Genomic DNA, 17,500 nt, shown 5'->3' on the forward strand with positions numbered 1-17,500 from the left:
TTCTTTAACTGACTCATTGTGCTTGTAATTTTGGATGTTACTGACCAAGCACCAGTGTCTATGAATCTCTTAAACCATGCACTGCTAAGTTCTGTTCTAATGTCTGCATTGCCATTGTAGATATGGATATATAAAGATCCTTCCGAGCAAGATAAATAAGATTGACTTCCTGGGTAAACTGACAGACAATCCTACTGCGATTGTGTGTAAGCTATTTGATCTGATAGGTTTGCTGCTGTTGCTGTTGCTGTTGTTGTCTCCGTCGTTTTCTTTGTTTGAGCGTTGTCTTGTGGAAGGCGTCACTTCTGTCCTGTCTTTGCAAAGAGAGCTTCTCTGGACTCGAGCAGTCATTTCAGCTGGCCATGACAACCGTGGTCCTTGTGTGATGCTGGCATATAGTCGTTAGACGAGCAATCAATACTGGGCCTCCAGGCTGTTTTCTTACTTTTCTTGAATTTTTATTATTATTATTACTCAGAAGATGAACCCTGTTCGTATGGAACAAGCCCACAGGGGCCCCTGGCTTGAGATTCAATCTTCCAAAGAATATAAAAGTAATGTCTGTTCTATTTTTATAGAAGCGTCAAATACCTAATTTCACTGTAATATTCAAGAAATAGTAAACCTGATGCCCGTCGATATATGGGCAAGATTCAGCCAGAGGTTATTTTTTTTTTTTTCTTTGCTTTGTATAGGAATAATGCCTTTTGTTTTTATAGAAGCGTCGAAAACAAGTTTCATTGTAATATTCAAGTAATGGTAAACTGAATGCTAGTATAGATATATGAGCAAATTCACGGAGGGGTTAATCTACAGAGTATTGAATGATATTTGATATGAGAGGAAAAACTTAATATATAGCACATGTCACTTTATCATTATAAAAATAATTGATATCTCAGTGCGAGTCATCATTTACCAATAATTATTTTGCAATTGTTGCAGTGGTCATTGTCGTACGCAGATAGCAGCGTTGCCGAATGAGGAGGCCACTCAAAATTCTTTAATGAAGCGAATTCTGTAATTCTGTAAGGAAAGAATAATACTCATTCACCCAAGGTTTTCATGGCGGGTTTGAAATCACTATCGAGTCTTGAACCGTTACTATTCTCTTGGCGTCAGATCTGTTGTTTACTCTAGATCCCGGGTGTAAACACAAACACTACAGATCTGAGTAAATAAACGACAGATTCTCTCACGAGGGAAAAGTATGGAAATTACACGAGCTTCGTTAGTCCCTGTGTCAAAAACCCACCCAAAACCCTTTCCTCTATACCGTCCTGTGTGTGTGTATGTAAGTCATCGCAAGAAGGGAATCACTGTTAAATGCCACTCTCTCTCTCTCTCTCTCTTTGTTAGTACTTCGGTACATCCAAGCAAACTATCTCTGAGCGCTAATGTTTCCTACTTTAATTCTGTCTGTCTGTCTGTCTCTCTCTCTCTCTCTTTCTCTCTCTTCTTCCTAGATTTAACTTTCTCTCTCTCTCTCTCTCTCTCTCTCTCTCTCTCTCTCTCTCTCTCTTTGTTAGTACTTCGGTACATCCAAGCAAACCATCTCTCAGCGATAAGGCTTCCTAGATTTAATTCTCTCTCTCTCTCTCTCTCTCTCTCTCTCTCTCTCTCTCTCTCTCTCTCTCTCTCTCTCCCCGTTAGTACTTTGGTACACCTAAGCAAAATATCTCTCAGCGCTAATGCTGCTTCCTAGATTTAATCTCTCTCTCTCTCTCTCTCTCTCTGGCATCCATTGCATCCCATACATCATATTTAGTTTTATATTTATATATATATTATATATCTCAGCAACCCTGCACCACGGACGAATGTTACGTACAGCGCACCCTTTTTCCCGACCCACTATTAACAAAACCCAAATGGTCAAAATCCCAACTTTTTTCAAGATATAAAATTGTTCTGTTTTTTTAGTCTCTAAGAATACGGTCCTTTTAAAGTAGCAATTTTAGTACCAGAAGTAGCAGTAGTTGTAGTAGATCAAGTACTGAAAACTTTTATGCAATATTTTAACATTATTGTTATCACTGAATTTTTTCAATAAACCATTTTGTGCAGAATTTTAATGGTTGTCACATTTCACTGCATTTCTGTATATGCTTATGAGCCAATCATTTTTCTTTTTCTTTTCTTTTGTTTTTTTTTTTGTCCTAGGTTTCGCCTCTGAGGATCTCGGCGTTATATTCAGGCTGTGTACTTCTTATCCAGTGTTTTTGTTTTATTATATATTTCATTCATATCTTCTGTGTGAATCTCTGTGACCGAGTCCTATGAGATATTGCTTACATAAAATGTAGACCGTTATTTCACACGGGTAAAAATTGGCTATCCATCACGAATCTCGCATTTAAATACTAACTTTAAACTCTGAAGTAAAAAATCTCATTTGACTCAGGACTAGAGAAGACAGTGTTTTTTTTACAGTATTATGCTCTACTTTGATTTTAGCACTTAATATTTATCTGGTGTTTCTAACATTGTATATTAGCAGCAAGATAAGATGTTCGATCACAAATCTGTGTGTGTGGCAGCCGCCTGTCAGTGTCCTTGGCCTGAGATCATGATCTCTCTCTTAACAAAGATTGTTTTTTTCTCTTATGTTTCGAATTTTAATTATTATAATCACTGCAGTGCATGACGTGGTACTTGTCTATATCACTTGGAATTAAGTGCATGATTTTTCTCTCTCTCTCTCTCTCTGTATATATATATATATATATATATATATATATATATATATATATATATATATATATCTGTATATCTCTATCCCTCGCTCTGTCTCACTCTCTCTACATCTCTCTTCTTATAGTTGTTCTAACGAAGTTTACAGTGTCACTAATCTGTCCTCTGTAGAATATTTAGCCAAAATTGTTAGAGTTTTTTATATTCCTCTCAGCACTTTGTCTTTCGATTTGTCCTGTGTATAATTGAAAGAAACTGAAGCTAAACAGGGTAGGAATTCGCTTCGTGGTTTTGATGAATAACTTTGGCCTTTTTGTGATCTATTTCACTTAGGAAGTTACAGCCCCAGTAAGTTTTTAAACATCAGATTTATATAGTATATATATATATATTATTATATATATTATATATATATAGATATATATATATATATATATATATATATACGGATATATAGTATGTATATATATATATATATGTGTGTATAATATATATATATATATATATATATATATATATATATATATATATATATATAAAGGTTATATGGTAGCACCAGGACATGTTAGGATTTTGGTCTTAAAAAGTAATTCGTGATAAGGTTCTTGCCATTATGCCTTTATGTATGTACGTGTATAAATATGTATGCATGTATATACATATATAGATAGATAGATAGATAGATAGATACCTAAATAGATAGATATACATATACATATACACACATACATGCATTGAGGTATGATGAATTGACACTTTTTTCCCAACCCTTAATAACCCATAGGATTAGTCTCTATTATAACAAACGTTTGCCCAGCTCCTGGGTATCACGTGCGTTAATATTTCCTTAAGATGTAATGTTATAGGTTGTAGAATATCGCATGAAACAACAGATCACTGATAACGGGGAACGTTTATATATTCGGTAAATTCTCATGTAAATACTGACATATATATCTCAAAGTAATTCAAGAGATTTGAAGTCACTTGGAAAGTGTATTTAAGTGCACTTTTAATATTCGGCCTCAATTAAGAAGTAGTGAATTCTTTTCCAGTAGAATGCACTTAGATAATTCATTTCATTCATCTTCTTCAATATTTTAAGAAAATGAAACTTAATAAGTATGATCATTACTTTAACCAAATAATGCTTAAAAAACCCCTGTTTAAAAAGATATTGATATGAAAATCGACATTATATATATAAAAAAACATGGTCATGAATTTAGTGACCCATTGTCTCTTTCCCCAGACGCCATAGAGATTTAGAAACTCTCTGATGATTATTGCCATGTTATAAGTCCTTGCTGGGCCAACGTTTACCTAATTAACCCGAAGAATAGGTAGCCTTAAGGGATGTCCCACGTAAAATGAATCAGGTTGTAAGGTCTTATTTATCACTAGATTCTGTTTTTTTCCATCTGTCCATCTGCCTGTGGTGTTTGCGCATGGTAACACTGCTTTCCGGGCTTTAAATAATATCCTATTTCGAATATTAACGGTGTAATTTGCATACAGTAAATTATTAAAACACTTTTCAGTTGCAAATGTACAGCCAGAGATCCTTTTATTTACCAAAAACTTATACATAGCGTAAGTATTTAAAGCCCGGGACGCAGTGTTACCATGCCAAAACACCAAAGGCTGATGGACAGATGAAAAAAAAAAAAACAGAGTATAGACGCGGCCACCGAGGCTAAAGGTTTCAAAACAGGTCAAGAGTTCGTTATTTTTCGGTACGGTAGGTTGCCAGAGGAAGATAATGAAACCTTTAGCATCCTTGGACGTGTGTATAGCAAGGTTTTAACACCATTCAAACGATCTGATTGCATGAACCTTTGTTCTCCATTACAGATTCCACTTGGATGTCTTGGAAATGTTCCTTATCTACATATTCATTTATGTCGGGTTTTTTTTCAGATATCTGAAAATGTTTCGCCGTTTTTTTTTAACGCGCAGGATTTGCAGTTATACACTACAAGAAAGACTTATTTATATAGTAGCTAGTAGTTTTTATGAAACAGTAGGGGCAGAATAGTTATGGGATAATTTGCATGAATAATTTTCGTGGGCACTACTTGCCATGTCGGATTTGACAGTACACAAAAGGGTTTTAGAATTCATAGACCATTGATTATTGCACTGTTACTAAATTGATTAAGAATATTCTAATTTGAGCTACACAAAAACGTTTCAGAACTGAAAGACTATTGATCATTGTACTGTTACTAAATCTAATTAGGATATTCTAGTTTAAAGGGTTTCAGAGATAATTGAACTGATACTTAATTGAATTAGGATATTTTAATTTGATACTACAAAAAAAGTGTTTCAGAGTTCAAAGATGATGATTGACAATTGTACTTTTACTAAGTTGAGTAAAATGGTTTCAGAATTCAGAGACAATTGATAATTTACTGTTACCAAATTAGTTCAGAATATTCTAATTCGACAATTCATTAATGGGTTTCAGAATTCAAAGACGATAATTGCACTTTTATCAAATTAATTTAAAAATATTCTAATTTGACGCTACGTGAAAGGGTTTCAGAATTCGAATACTAGAGATAATTTTACTGTTACTATATTAATTAAGAATATTCTGTGACATTACACAAAAGGGTTGTAGAATTCAAAGACTATTGCACTGTTACTAAATAAATTTAGAACATTCTAATTTGACACTGCGAAAAAGGGTTTCAGAGTTCAAAGATTATTGATAATTGTATTGTTACTAAATAAATCAGGATATTCAAATTGGACACTTCGCAAAACGGTTTCAGAATTCAAAAACATTTGATAATCTACTGTTACTAGATAAATTTAGAATATTCTGATTTGGCACTTCACAAAAGGGTTTTAGAATTCTAAGACTGTTGTTAATTACACTTTTACTAAATTAAATTAGAATATTCTGTTTTTGACAATTCGCAAAAGTTTCAAAATTCAAAGACACTAATTGTACTTTTATTAAATTAATTAAGAATAATTCTATTTTGGCACTACATGAAAAGGTTTCAGAATTCAAAGACGATAGATAATTTTACTGCTACTAAATTACTTAAGAATATTCTATTCACGATTTATAGAGAAACAAAAATTGGTATTTCATAATCAAATGAAATTTATCCGTTTCTGATGGTTCCAAAAACGATGAAAATCAGATAGGAGGATTTATCATCTTAAAAATAATAATATTGATTCCATATTTTTTCATGATCGCAAAGATGACACTGAAAAGAATCTTTTTAGTTATATGACCGTGGTATTAAGGAACCATTTCACCTGATTTTATAAGTGAAGAAAATATACCAACTTCTTGACCTCGTAACTGATGAAATGAAGGAAAATGTCTTCAGCGCCTGATAAAATCAGTCAAATTTTTTTTTTTTTACATAATAAGACACCCAGTGGTATTAGATAATTTTCTTTTCATTATTTTATTCTGGAAATATTTTGAGAATATATATATATTTTTTTTTTATGATCCAGGTTAAGAACTACATTTGTCATTGTACAACATTGATTGGAATCTAAATGAAAAAGTAATTGATGATGTTGGGAGAAAGCATCCTCATCGCTTAGCACACACACACACACACACACACACACACACACAGATCATGGCCAATGACATGGACAGACAGAAAGGTCAATTTCTCGATTCCCCTAGACCAGAGGTTCCCAAACTGGGGTCCGCGGACCCCTGGAGGTCCAGGAGAAGGACCTAGGGGTCCGCGAAACAATGAAAAAATTAATATTTCTCTATCATCTTAGTGTCGGTGTTATCGATACTTCGGTGTGCAAGCAGCTATAGTAGCTTTACATCAACCGTGCATTTGATGTCTAGGTCATTCCCTTACGACGCTCCTGATTTGCTGTTGATAAACCTGGAAGCTCTCAGTCTCTCGAGAGAGTTCACATGGGCAGGATGTATATTCCACATCTCCTCAGGGATACTTTTAAAAGACGTATCTCTAAAGAGAGGTGGAACATACATCCTGCCTATGTGAACTCTCGAGAGAGACTGTTTCCAGCCCTGTGACTGGCTTATTACAGCCAATCAGGAGAGTCGTAAGGGACTGGCATAGATATCAAATGCACGCGTGATGTGAATCTACTATACTAGCTTGCCCATCTTTATTACATCGCTATATATATTGTAAGCTTAATTTCAAACGTTATATTTTTACTTCCACTTGCTTTGTGCAGGAATATGCTGGTGTCTCATCATCTCTGGGGAGGTCCTTCGTATGGTCAAGTTTCGGAACCACTGAGTCCTAGACAGTACATCTGAGACATAATAGGAGAAAGAGACTGACTGACGCTAGGTAGACAGACAGAAAGATAGATAGATTAGACATTCAGACGGATAGACAGGGAGATAGATAGACAGATAAACATGAGTTTTATAACAATAACTGACGCCTGTTAATTCCTAAATGTCTCACCAGGAAACGGATAGAAAAAAACACCATATGCAGCTACGCCAGCCATCATTTACTTCAGTTTCACGTCATTCTCTGCCAGTTTTCAGGCCTTCTGTAGCAGTGCCGTCGTCTGAGACACTATTACCCTCATGCATTCATATAATGAATGTTTCTATAGAAGCTAACAATCATAAGGTTCCATATCAAACCCAGGTTCCGGCTCTAAGTGACATCGTCGCCTGGTCACTTCTGTCCTGTTTATGAGGTTCAGTCTACGCTGTCTTGAGACGGGCCTTAAGTTTGCCTCCGTATCAGGGTATAGAATCTTTTATTATTGGCATTTCGTACAGGTATAATCTAATTAATATGCTTCCTGTGTAGAATTTCAAGCTTTCTTGAAGTATTTGCTCTTCAAAATTGAGCAAAATCCACAAATGTTCCTTGGCATATTTCTTCTCGCAGGATATTCAGACGTAGACTGAAGTTCATGGCAGTCAGTCAGGAAAAAAAAAAAAACATCCTCCTTGACAGATTCATTACTTATATTTACAAAAAAAAAAATCATAAAGCATTGTTCGTAAGTAACTTTTCGCGCATCCGTAGGCCTCAGGCTACAGTCACCTGTAGACTCACTCTTATGAACTGGTACGAGCCAGTTTAACTTACTGTAAGTAGGGTGTGGTTAAAAGAAGAAAAGTAACTGCTGAATTCTGTGTGATATATATATATATATTTGTCTTCAATGTATATTTCTTTGTCATTTCCCTGTGCAGACAAAGTCGCAGTCTTTCCTGAAGGTAAATCTCTCGAGAATACTTCCCCTTAAAACTGAATGATTGATATAGACAGTATTGTGAGCATGCAGAGCTGCACGTGGTGGCGACCAACATTTCCTTGTCTTGTACAGTATTGATTTATTTGTCGTTCGTTGTACACAGAACTAGATGGGTACAAAATAATAAGTCATTATCATTATTGTTATTAATATTATCATTGCTAAGAAATTCACAGTCTCGTGAAAAGCAGTTTGTATAATACAAATCGACAATTATGTAGCAAACCATATTACTATGCTTGTGTCCTTACATAGTAATATAGTTTTAGTATATAATTGTGGATTTTATTCCAAAACATTATTATTATTATTATTATTATTATTATTATTATTATTATTATTATTATTATTATTATTATTGTTGTGAAACTGCTTTCAGATGATTTAAAGCAAATTTATTACGTTGGAGTATGATTTATATGTGTGTGTGTAGAAGTAGTCATGGATTTTTGTAAGTAAATAGATAGGTCTATTTGTGGATTTGTTTTAAAAGCTTTTATTTTTTTGATTAGTGACAGTGTGTCTTTTTTTTAAATTATTGTTTGATTATTGTTTTCAATAGAGTTATTGTATGTTGAGGCTGGATATATATATAATTATGGAGTCTAGTAAACTAGAAAACAAAGCGTGACGTAAATATGATGAAATAAACATTCACAAGTAGTATTGCCTTGTATACAGATTCATTCCTTACAGGATAGTTCATTTCTCGAATACCCTGTATTTTGTATGCGCACGTATACAAAGATGTAGTGATAAGGGGGATTCAGAGGCCTTATAGGAATGTCTGAGTATATGGATATTAATATATAATTACAGACATATATAATATATATAATATATATATATATATATATAATATATTCATATATCTATATATATACATCTATATTAATATATAGATATATATATCTCTATATATATAGATATGTATATATATATAGATATAGATATATATATATATATATATATATATATATATATATATATATATATATATGAATAATATCACATCGAACCGTGATCCATTTATATATCAATTCAAGCTACAAATGTCCTTTAATATCTAAATTCACTTGAATTTAGATATTAAAGGACATTTGTAGCTTGAATTGATATATAAATGGATCACGGTTCGATGTGATAATTATTCATAACAAAAGGCTACGTGTTGTCAAACGCTCGAATTGGCCAACATGGTAGACGGGGTTTCATATCGATTCTAATTACGAAAGCACCCAGATCGAGGGTGATTTGTAAGGTCAGAATCGATATGAACTTATAGCGTCTCTGTTGGCTGATTGGATAGCGTCACTGACTGTCCTGATTTCGTCCCCGTCCACTTGGACGGTGGTTTGATCCCATGGGGGGACGAAATTATTATCAATTAAAAAAATTCCCCTTCGGTACATATATGAAAATATATCATTTGGGAGGTAAAGTGAATTTAGATATTAAAGGACATTTGTAGCTTGAATTGATATATATATATATATATATATATAATATATATATATATATGTATATATATATATATACATATCTATATATATATATATATATATATATATATATATATATATATATATATATATATATTAACTTCCTTCAAGAATATTGGGATATAACTGACTTTAGAGCTCCTTGCTTAACGTGTAGTTAGATACAATGTGTTTAATGTTTGGTGTAAATTACAAATTTTGTGTGTGATTTCATCAGATATTATATGGTCGAGTTTACAATGGAAAAATGAAAATGATTTGCGATCAGAAAGTATAGATTTCAGTGTCTTTTTTCTAGAAAGGAAATTTGATAATTAGCGAAAACTTTAGAATCTCAGGGGAGCTTGTTCGATGAAATGGAGATTTGACCATTTCCTTGTAACAGAGCACCATAAGGCAGTTTTACATTAACTGTTTTAGTCAGATTTTTTGACAATGGCCCCCAACACCGCTCCTTGCGGAAGAACTCCAGCAAATGTTAGGAAAATATAGGCAAAATCTTAGGGCTCTTGTTGGTATTGGCCCATAAACTGTTCCTTGTGGAACACCAGATAACATTAGAAAAATATATGCAAAATCTTAGGGTTCTTTTTGGCATCGGCCCATAGACCGCTCCTAGCGGAACTCCAGAAACCATTAGGAAAGCAAAACATGCGAAATCTTAGGGCTCAACTTGGCCTCGGGTTTAGCGTTTGCAGGCCGAGACATTTCCTCGCGTTTTCTCACGGATCTCCTTTTTGGCTCTTCCCCTTCCGCAGAGCTCAAGCATAAGCAACGCAAGCAAGAGTGTCCCCATGTTGCTAACTCCACCTCAGGTCTCAGGTTTGGGCTCCCGGAGGCCGTCCGCCTGCTCGATAAGCTCCCTGTCCTTAGGAGGGAAGGATTCCCGCAGAGGCTCCACGGCATCCATCGGGAATCCGCTTAGTTCGTACAAGTCCCATCGTCGACCGTCTGCTCTCATCTCTAACTCGTCGAGTGGTAATCTCCTTCAACAGTTGTCAGCCGGCGTGGTGAGTACAGTGAGTATAACAAATTCGAATACATACGAATATGAATATGAATATCTTATGCGTAGTCATGGCGGGGTGCTCGCAAACCCCTATTTGGTACTTGAAGGTACTCAGTAGATTCCCGACTGACCAAAGCATTATATATCACCCTCCCAATTCGATAGTTTTCTCAAAACGCTTCGCTGGTCCCACTCCAGTGAGTAAAGAGGAATAATTGTTGGCAGCACCCAGTGTCCCCCCCGCCCCCCTTTCGTCAAACTCACGTGCTGTGGTTTCATTTTTTTTAATTAGCTGTAGAAAGAGACTGGATATCTCAGCTGGTGTAAAGCATAGACATGCCGATGGTGCAATGTAATGATTTTTTCTGTTAGGTGTCTGCTAACTTTACATGGACCTGCAGTTTAGAGAATTCCCTGTAGCCCTCTCAGGCCCTGATGACAAAATATTTATCTACACGTTTGTTTTTATTATAGCAAAATCTAAAGGATTTTCTTAAGCTTAAGTGAATGAAACTCTTGACCTTTTGGACATTAGAATTACACAAGTATGAAGCCATAACCGTTTTATGAGGAGATCGATCACAGTTCCCTTCAGTGCCATGAAAAATACCGGACACTATGAAATTGCCAAATCATACCCACATGAGACACCGAAGTCACAACGATTTATAGAATTTCAAAAAATAGTTGGGAGATCTCTAGAGGCATTTGGCTCCTGAATAGTGGAGGCGTTGCATGTGAATCACACAGTTTTTATAAAATTATGAATTTACTGAAATGGCAGAGCCTTTCAAATCTAGCCAAAAGATCTTATCATTATAGTATCACTCTTGTGTGATTTGTCCTCTGAATAGTGGAGGCGTTTTATGTTAATCGCACATAACTAAAATAGAAACTAAGACATTTACTAAAATTATATAAATACAGTAAGACAAATTCATTAAATGTTAATAGTACAGGTAAAAGAAATAATTTTACTTGGATAAATAGAGCAGGTAATAATTTTCTTCAATAGAACTTACGCTAAATTTTGCGATCGAAATATAATTTGACATCAGGCCAAAAAAATAAAACAAACCAAGATAAAAAAAATAATAGTTACCATTCTAACAAATGCGGATGAATATTAGACCATCACATAACTGTGAAAGGGTAACTTGAATATGGGCCCCCTTATTATTATTATTTCTTTTAGTGATGTATGTTCAATGGTGCTTAAGTGTTTGAGTTTTCTTGTTAGAGAACTCATAAACTGCATTGACACAATGCCTTAAATGATGCCCTTAAGAGATATCGTGCGAGAGAAAATTTACTTCATCCAATTTGATTATTCAAGATTTTTTTTTTCAAAGTGGCAAGGCCTATGAAGAACTTGCAGAAATTTGTTGGGTCAAAGATTTTTAAGCTGGCAAGGCCTATGAAGAACTTGCAGAAATTTGGTTGTCCAAATATTTCCCAGTAGTAAAGGCCTAAAGAAGGATTTAAGAATTTTACTTTCAATAATAGTTCTCCCATTAGAATTCTCTTCATCTAAAAACTGTTGTCTTAAGATTGTAGCTTCGCTTTATATGTCTAAGACTCCTTCACATTACTCGAGTGATATTGACCAGATACTGATTTGGATTTATAAGAAAAAAAAAAAGTTGAGTATATCTTAGTTTAACCAGACCACAGAGCTGATTAAGAGCTCTCCCAGGGCTGGACCGAAGGATTACATATTTTTACGTGGCTAGGAACTAATTGGTTACCTAGCGACGGGACCTAAACCTTATTGTGGGATACGAACCACATTATTTCGAGAAATTAATTTCTAATCACCAGAAATAAATTCCTCTGATTCCACGTTGGTACAGTGGGGAATCGAATTCTGATTACCGAATCGGTGGGCGAGCACGTAATCCACTTGTCCAACGAGGGGAAAGAAATTCGGTTCCTTGTGTTTTACTAAATGCAGCCATTTATCCATTTTATATTGATGATATGACGTTCTTTATTCGAGTTTCATCATACTTCAAAGTCTAGTAAAATGATATTAAAAAGCATTGCAGGCCTTTAGTGACAACTTGGACAACCCTATTAGCAAATTAGCTTTCATCCGAGAAGAAAATCTTCTGGCCGGTTCAATCACATTCGAAAAAATAACAAACTGAACTGATTGAAAACTAATTCATGACTACTTTGTTACTTTGTAAAGCTTAAGTATTCATCTGATCATCATGAAATACAACGGAGAAGTAAATTCTCTCTTGCATGAAGTCATGGTTTAAAAAAAAAACAATGCCTACTAATTTTGCAAAATGATTTTTCTAGTCAGTAGAGTCAATGTTACTTGTGCCTAGATATGGAACTGTACTGTTTTCTCTACTTAGGTTAATCAGTGTGTTATACTGTAGAATATATATGTATATATATAAAGTAGATATATATATATATACACATATATATACTAATATATATATAATATATATATAGATATTATAATATATGTATTATATAATATATCTAATATAATATATATTAATATATATATATAATAATAGATATGTATGTTATATACTTAATACATATATATTGTTTGATGTTATAGATATGGAGGTTGCATGGCTGCCCAGAATCCCCATCCACCACCTGTATCCTCACTGTGCTTCTGCAAAACTGCCGCTTCTCCTCTTAAAAGATGGCTATCACTGAGTTCTTATTTTTCCAATTTATTTTTAATTGAAATGATCTGTTGCCAAATACATGAGTCTCAAAGTCGAAAAGTTTCGTTTTCTCAGCTGTTGCCAAAAACGTAAACGTTTTCGTTTGGTTTTTAGTTTTTTTTATCTCTCTCTCTCTCTCTCTCTCTCTCTCTCTCTCTCTCTCTCTCTCTCATTTGAATCTTGTAGAAAATATAATTCTCTCTCTCTCTCTCTCTCTCTCTCTCTCTCTCTCTCTCTCATTTGAATCGATTGGTTTTCAGTGAACAAACTGAGAGAGATCCTGTCAAAATAATATCATCTCTCTCTCTCTCTCTCTCTCTCTCTCTCTCTCTCTCTCTCTCTCTCTCTCTCTCTCTCTCATTTGAATCGATTGGTTTTCAAGTGAACAAACTGAGAGAGATCCTGTCAAAATAATATATTTCTCTCTCTCTCTCTCTCTCTCTCTCTCTCTCTCTCTCTCTCTCTCTCTCTCTCTCTCTTTTAATCGGTTAGTTTTCAAGTGAATATATTGAGACATCTTGTCAAAAAAAATATTTTTTTAAATTTCATTTACGTTTCACTTATTTTCGTTTCGTTTCGTTTTCGTCGGCATTTATCCTGAATTACTTTTCCTCTCTCTCCCCCTCCAAACATTTATTTTCTTCCTCAATTTCTTTTGCTTCCTGCAGTATCAACTTTTCTCCAGCAAGTCTTAGGAGGGAGGAAGACACCATCGCCAGTCTTAGGGACCAGGAGAAGGAGCATCTGGAACGCAGGTTCAGCCCGATAAGGAGGAAGAAGAAGAGGAAGGAGCAGGAAGAGGGAGTGTGGGAGAAGGAGGAGGAGGCCCGGCGCCAGTACCTGGAGGAAGAACGAGGGAAGAGGAGAAAGAGGAGGAGGAGGAGGCAGAATAAGAGCACCGAGAAGAGGAGGAAAGAAGACGAGGGCGTCCCAGCCTTCTGGCATCAGAGCAGAACAGAGAGATCTCATGGTGTGACGCATAGGTTTCTCTCTCTCTCTCTCTCTCTCTCTCTCTCTCTCTCTCTCTCTCTCTCCCTTGAAGTCCTTTGGTGTCTTCAGGGTGTTTATTGACATCTTGGGGAATTCATCAGTCAAATGCGCAGTCTAGCCTAATGAATGGAACATCACTTCAGAAGCTACCAGAAGTTTTCACCTCAGCGGCATCATACAAAATCTCACAGCTTCCGGGGGATGAGGGAGTGGAAGAACGTTTGACATCTATTTCTGCAGAAGGAGTGGTTATTTCATTTCATTAGGCAAATAGTAATTATCATCACACAATGGCAAGGACAGAAAACACGAGGAATGAAAAGGGAATACAAGATGATCGTGAAGTCTTTGGTTGTAGAGAATTTAAACCTATGTTTTAAACTAGAATGACACTAATCCCCTTATCAACTTCATGAGGGATCACAAAGAAATATTTTTCTTGACATTGAGTAGGTGATCATAAATTTGTGGTGTGTATTCATACACATACGGAATACTCACGCAGGCGTTTGCTTCGGTAAAGCTCATCAGTTATTTTGGTAATTCTGTCTGTTCAGAAATTTCATATATTAGACCAGTTTTAGCCATAACAGGATGCAGTTCTTAGGAGCATTGTGACTGTAACAAAAATAAATGGCATCACACCTGGCGATATCAGCAAACATACTGTTGGTTTAGATAAAAGAAAATTCAATTTATCGTTTGGGATGTATGCTGTGGTTATCAGTATATGAGTATGAGCGCCAGTTGTATGTGTAAATATTTTATTTGTCTGGGATATGGCATTATTGATTAATTTTAGATAAAAATTGATCTCGAGAGACTCTTGGCAACTCCATCCATCCATCCAGTCTTGAAGTCGTTACCCTGAAAGGAAATGTGTAGGAAAATTGCAGCTAACACACTGGGTACCACAGTTAACAGAATTCAAGGAACCCTTGCCCAGCATTTAACGATCATTTTATATGTCATTTATCAAAAATATTTGCAAAATATGGTATACGTTCAAGTGCAGATAGCAGTTATTTTTGTATTTGCAGAGGTTAGGGTTGTCAAAATAGTTCTTACTTGATCACAGTATCCATTGCTGGACCTGATTTGGGAATACAATATGGCTAGGTTTTATGGAACTGCTCTTCCTGGCAGGTTCTGGCATGATTCTTAATTTATCTGTCTAGTGTGGTGCCATTTAAAAGACAGCCCAAGTTCCCGATATGAGTTATTTTATTCAGAACTAACAAACGCAAAACGTTTGATACATCAGACCCTGCGAATGGTTCAAAAGATGCAACAACCTCCGTTATTGGTTGTAGAAATGTAACTGTCACTGTGATTGGTTGAATAGGTACTGCATCAACTGTAACCAGTTTTCAGGATGATGCTTCATGATCTGTGAAGGTTTCAAACTATGTTACAGCCACTGCAAAATGTGAAGTGTTCAAAGGATGTTAAAGCCATTGGGACTGAATGAAGAGAATTAACAGCCACTGCGATTGGGTGTCAAGGTGTAACGGTCACTGTGATTGGGCGCAAAGATGTAACAGTCACTGTGACTTGCTTGAAGAGTTGTCACATTCACCGTTACTGGCTGATGAAATATGACTTGAGCTGTGACTGAATGCAGAGACATTATATACTCGTTGTGACTGACTGAAAATGAAGCGAGTATATGAATTGTATTACGAGATCTGTGACTGGCTGGTGAATGTCGCTCAAGTGATGTTGGAGTAAGAAAAGGTTTATAAAACTGAAGAGGAAAAGGCCACTGAGACAGAGATGTGGTTGACGATTGCAAGCAGGTGTTTGTTATGTAAGATGATTTATTAAGAGCATTTTTACTAGATGTTACGAAGCAGGTGGAGAATGCTTTTAAAACAACGGCGCTAAAATAATAGAGATTGTTTACCAATATTTTTATTGCCAGAATTCTATTCAACTTGCAACGTAGGTTGTTTGATCCAGACTTTATAAAAAAAAAAGTATATTTATATGTGTTGATTCGATTCGAAGTCTGTGTCGTCGTCATGCTCCAGTGTCCTTTGTAATAAGAAAGCGGATTGATTTCATTATCATTGCAATTTGAACATGATACACTGAACGCCAATCCCTCGTTTCCTATCGCTGTGAATGATAAGAGGCGGATGGTTTAGCATGATATCTAATTATTATGTATAATAATCATAAGCTGTGTTATAGGTGCGTTGTTTCCTTTTATTCTAGTGAGGTGATTCTGTTACAGGTCAATTAAATAGTAAGACGCTTTGTTTAAACTTACAATAGAGGGAATTCACACTTCCGAGATGTATACTTTCACGTGAAGTCACGTCAGTTGTACGCAAGGTGTACTTGCATAACACGCAATAGAGTCATGAATAGTTTAGTTATTCATCAATTTGTTTTCTTGTGATCTATTTCAATTTGACAAAAAAAATTTTTGTTCTTTGTTTCACGATTTGTTTCAAAAAGAGTCTTTTTTATATATGACACTTGCTGTTGTATCCATTTTTTTTTTTTCGTTTCTGGTAATGAGATATGAAAACTGTAAAGTTTGCAAGAAACTTCCAAAATATTTGATAAGTGCAGACGCACTACTTTTAATTGGTGATCTGCACGTATATAAATGTTTTTATATGATTGTATCCATACATACGCACTTGCAAATACCATTATGTTTCTTTCTTCTATATTTGTCTACTATTTTATTTTATTGACTTGTCCGTGCTCCTACAGACTCTCTTTTTTCCTTCAAGACTACTGTACATAAAGTAGCCTTCCCAAAGTAGTTTTATATATCGCATTTATAATTTAGTTGCTAGAAAGTGAATGTCCCGTTGCTAGGTTGTCTTCAAATACTGTGATTCTTAGAAATAATTAATTATCTGGGTTGTCCCTCAACACTCTACTATGTAGAATACTTTTGTACCAACACCTGTTTAAGTTATCTCTTTTGCAAGCTGCTAAAGTATAGCAGTTGCTGCTAATGAACTCGGCTCTACTTTTGCCAGGACTACCTACTGCTACTTAACTGCTCTTTCTGCTACTGCTGATGTTGCCATCGCAAGTTCCTCTCTCTCTCTTCTGTGTCTATAACCACCGGGTTACTCTGTTGCTGCTGTTTCGCAAAAAAAAAAAATAAATAAATAAAAATAAAAAAACCTTGACTCGTGTCAAACAAAACTCCTTTTCAGTTAATGTTGCTGAATCGGCAACAGCCGCTGGAACCGCTGATGGTTTTGATCTCTAGGCAGTGCTCAGGTATGGTAGCGAATATCACGTACGAACCAATCTAAAAAAAAGTTTAAGGAGTAGGCCTATTGAGGAGGCTCCTTGTGGCTGCC

At 35.3% G+C, this 17,500-nt stretch overlaps 1 protein-coding gene across 1 annotated transcript in view; it reads left to right on the top strand.

Moving 5' to 3' along the window:
- Nucleotides 1–17,500, top strand: part of LOC135201592 (SCY1-like protein 2) — a 598,006-nt gene that overhangs the window by 579,724 nt on the left and 782 nt on the right. Inside the window, exons 16-17 of the mRNA XM_064230627.1 lie at nucleotides 10,220–10,480; nucleotides 13,841–17,500. The exon at nucleotides 13,841–17,500 is cut by the window's right edge and continues 782 nt beyond it. Coding sequence (XP_064086697.1) covers nucleotides 10,220–10,480; nucleotides 13,841–13,867 — 288 coding nt within the window. The 3' untranslated portion in view covers nucleotides 13,868–17,500. The remainder of the gene's footprint in view (nucleotides 1–10,219; nucleotides 10,481–13,840) is intronic.

This window comes from Macrobrachium nipponense, chromosome 23 (assembly GCF_015104395.2).
Source record: "Macrobrachium nipponense isolate FS-2020 chromosome 23, ASM1510439v2, whole genome shotgun sequence".
NCBI classification, from domain to species: Eukaryota; Metazoa; Arthropoda; class Malacostraca; order Decapoda; family Palaemonidae; genus Macrobrachium; species Macrobrachium nipponense.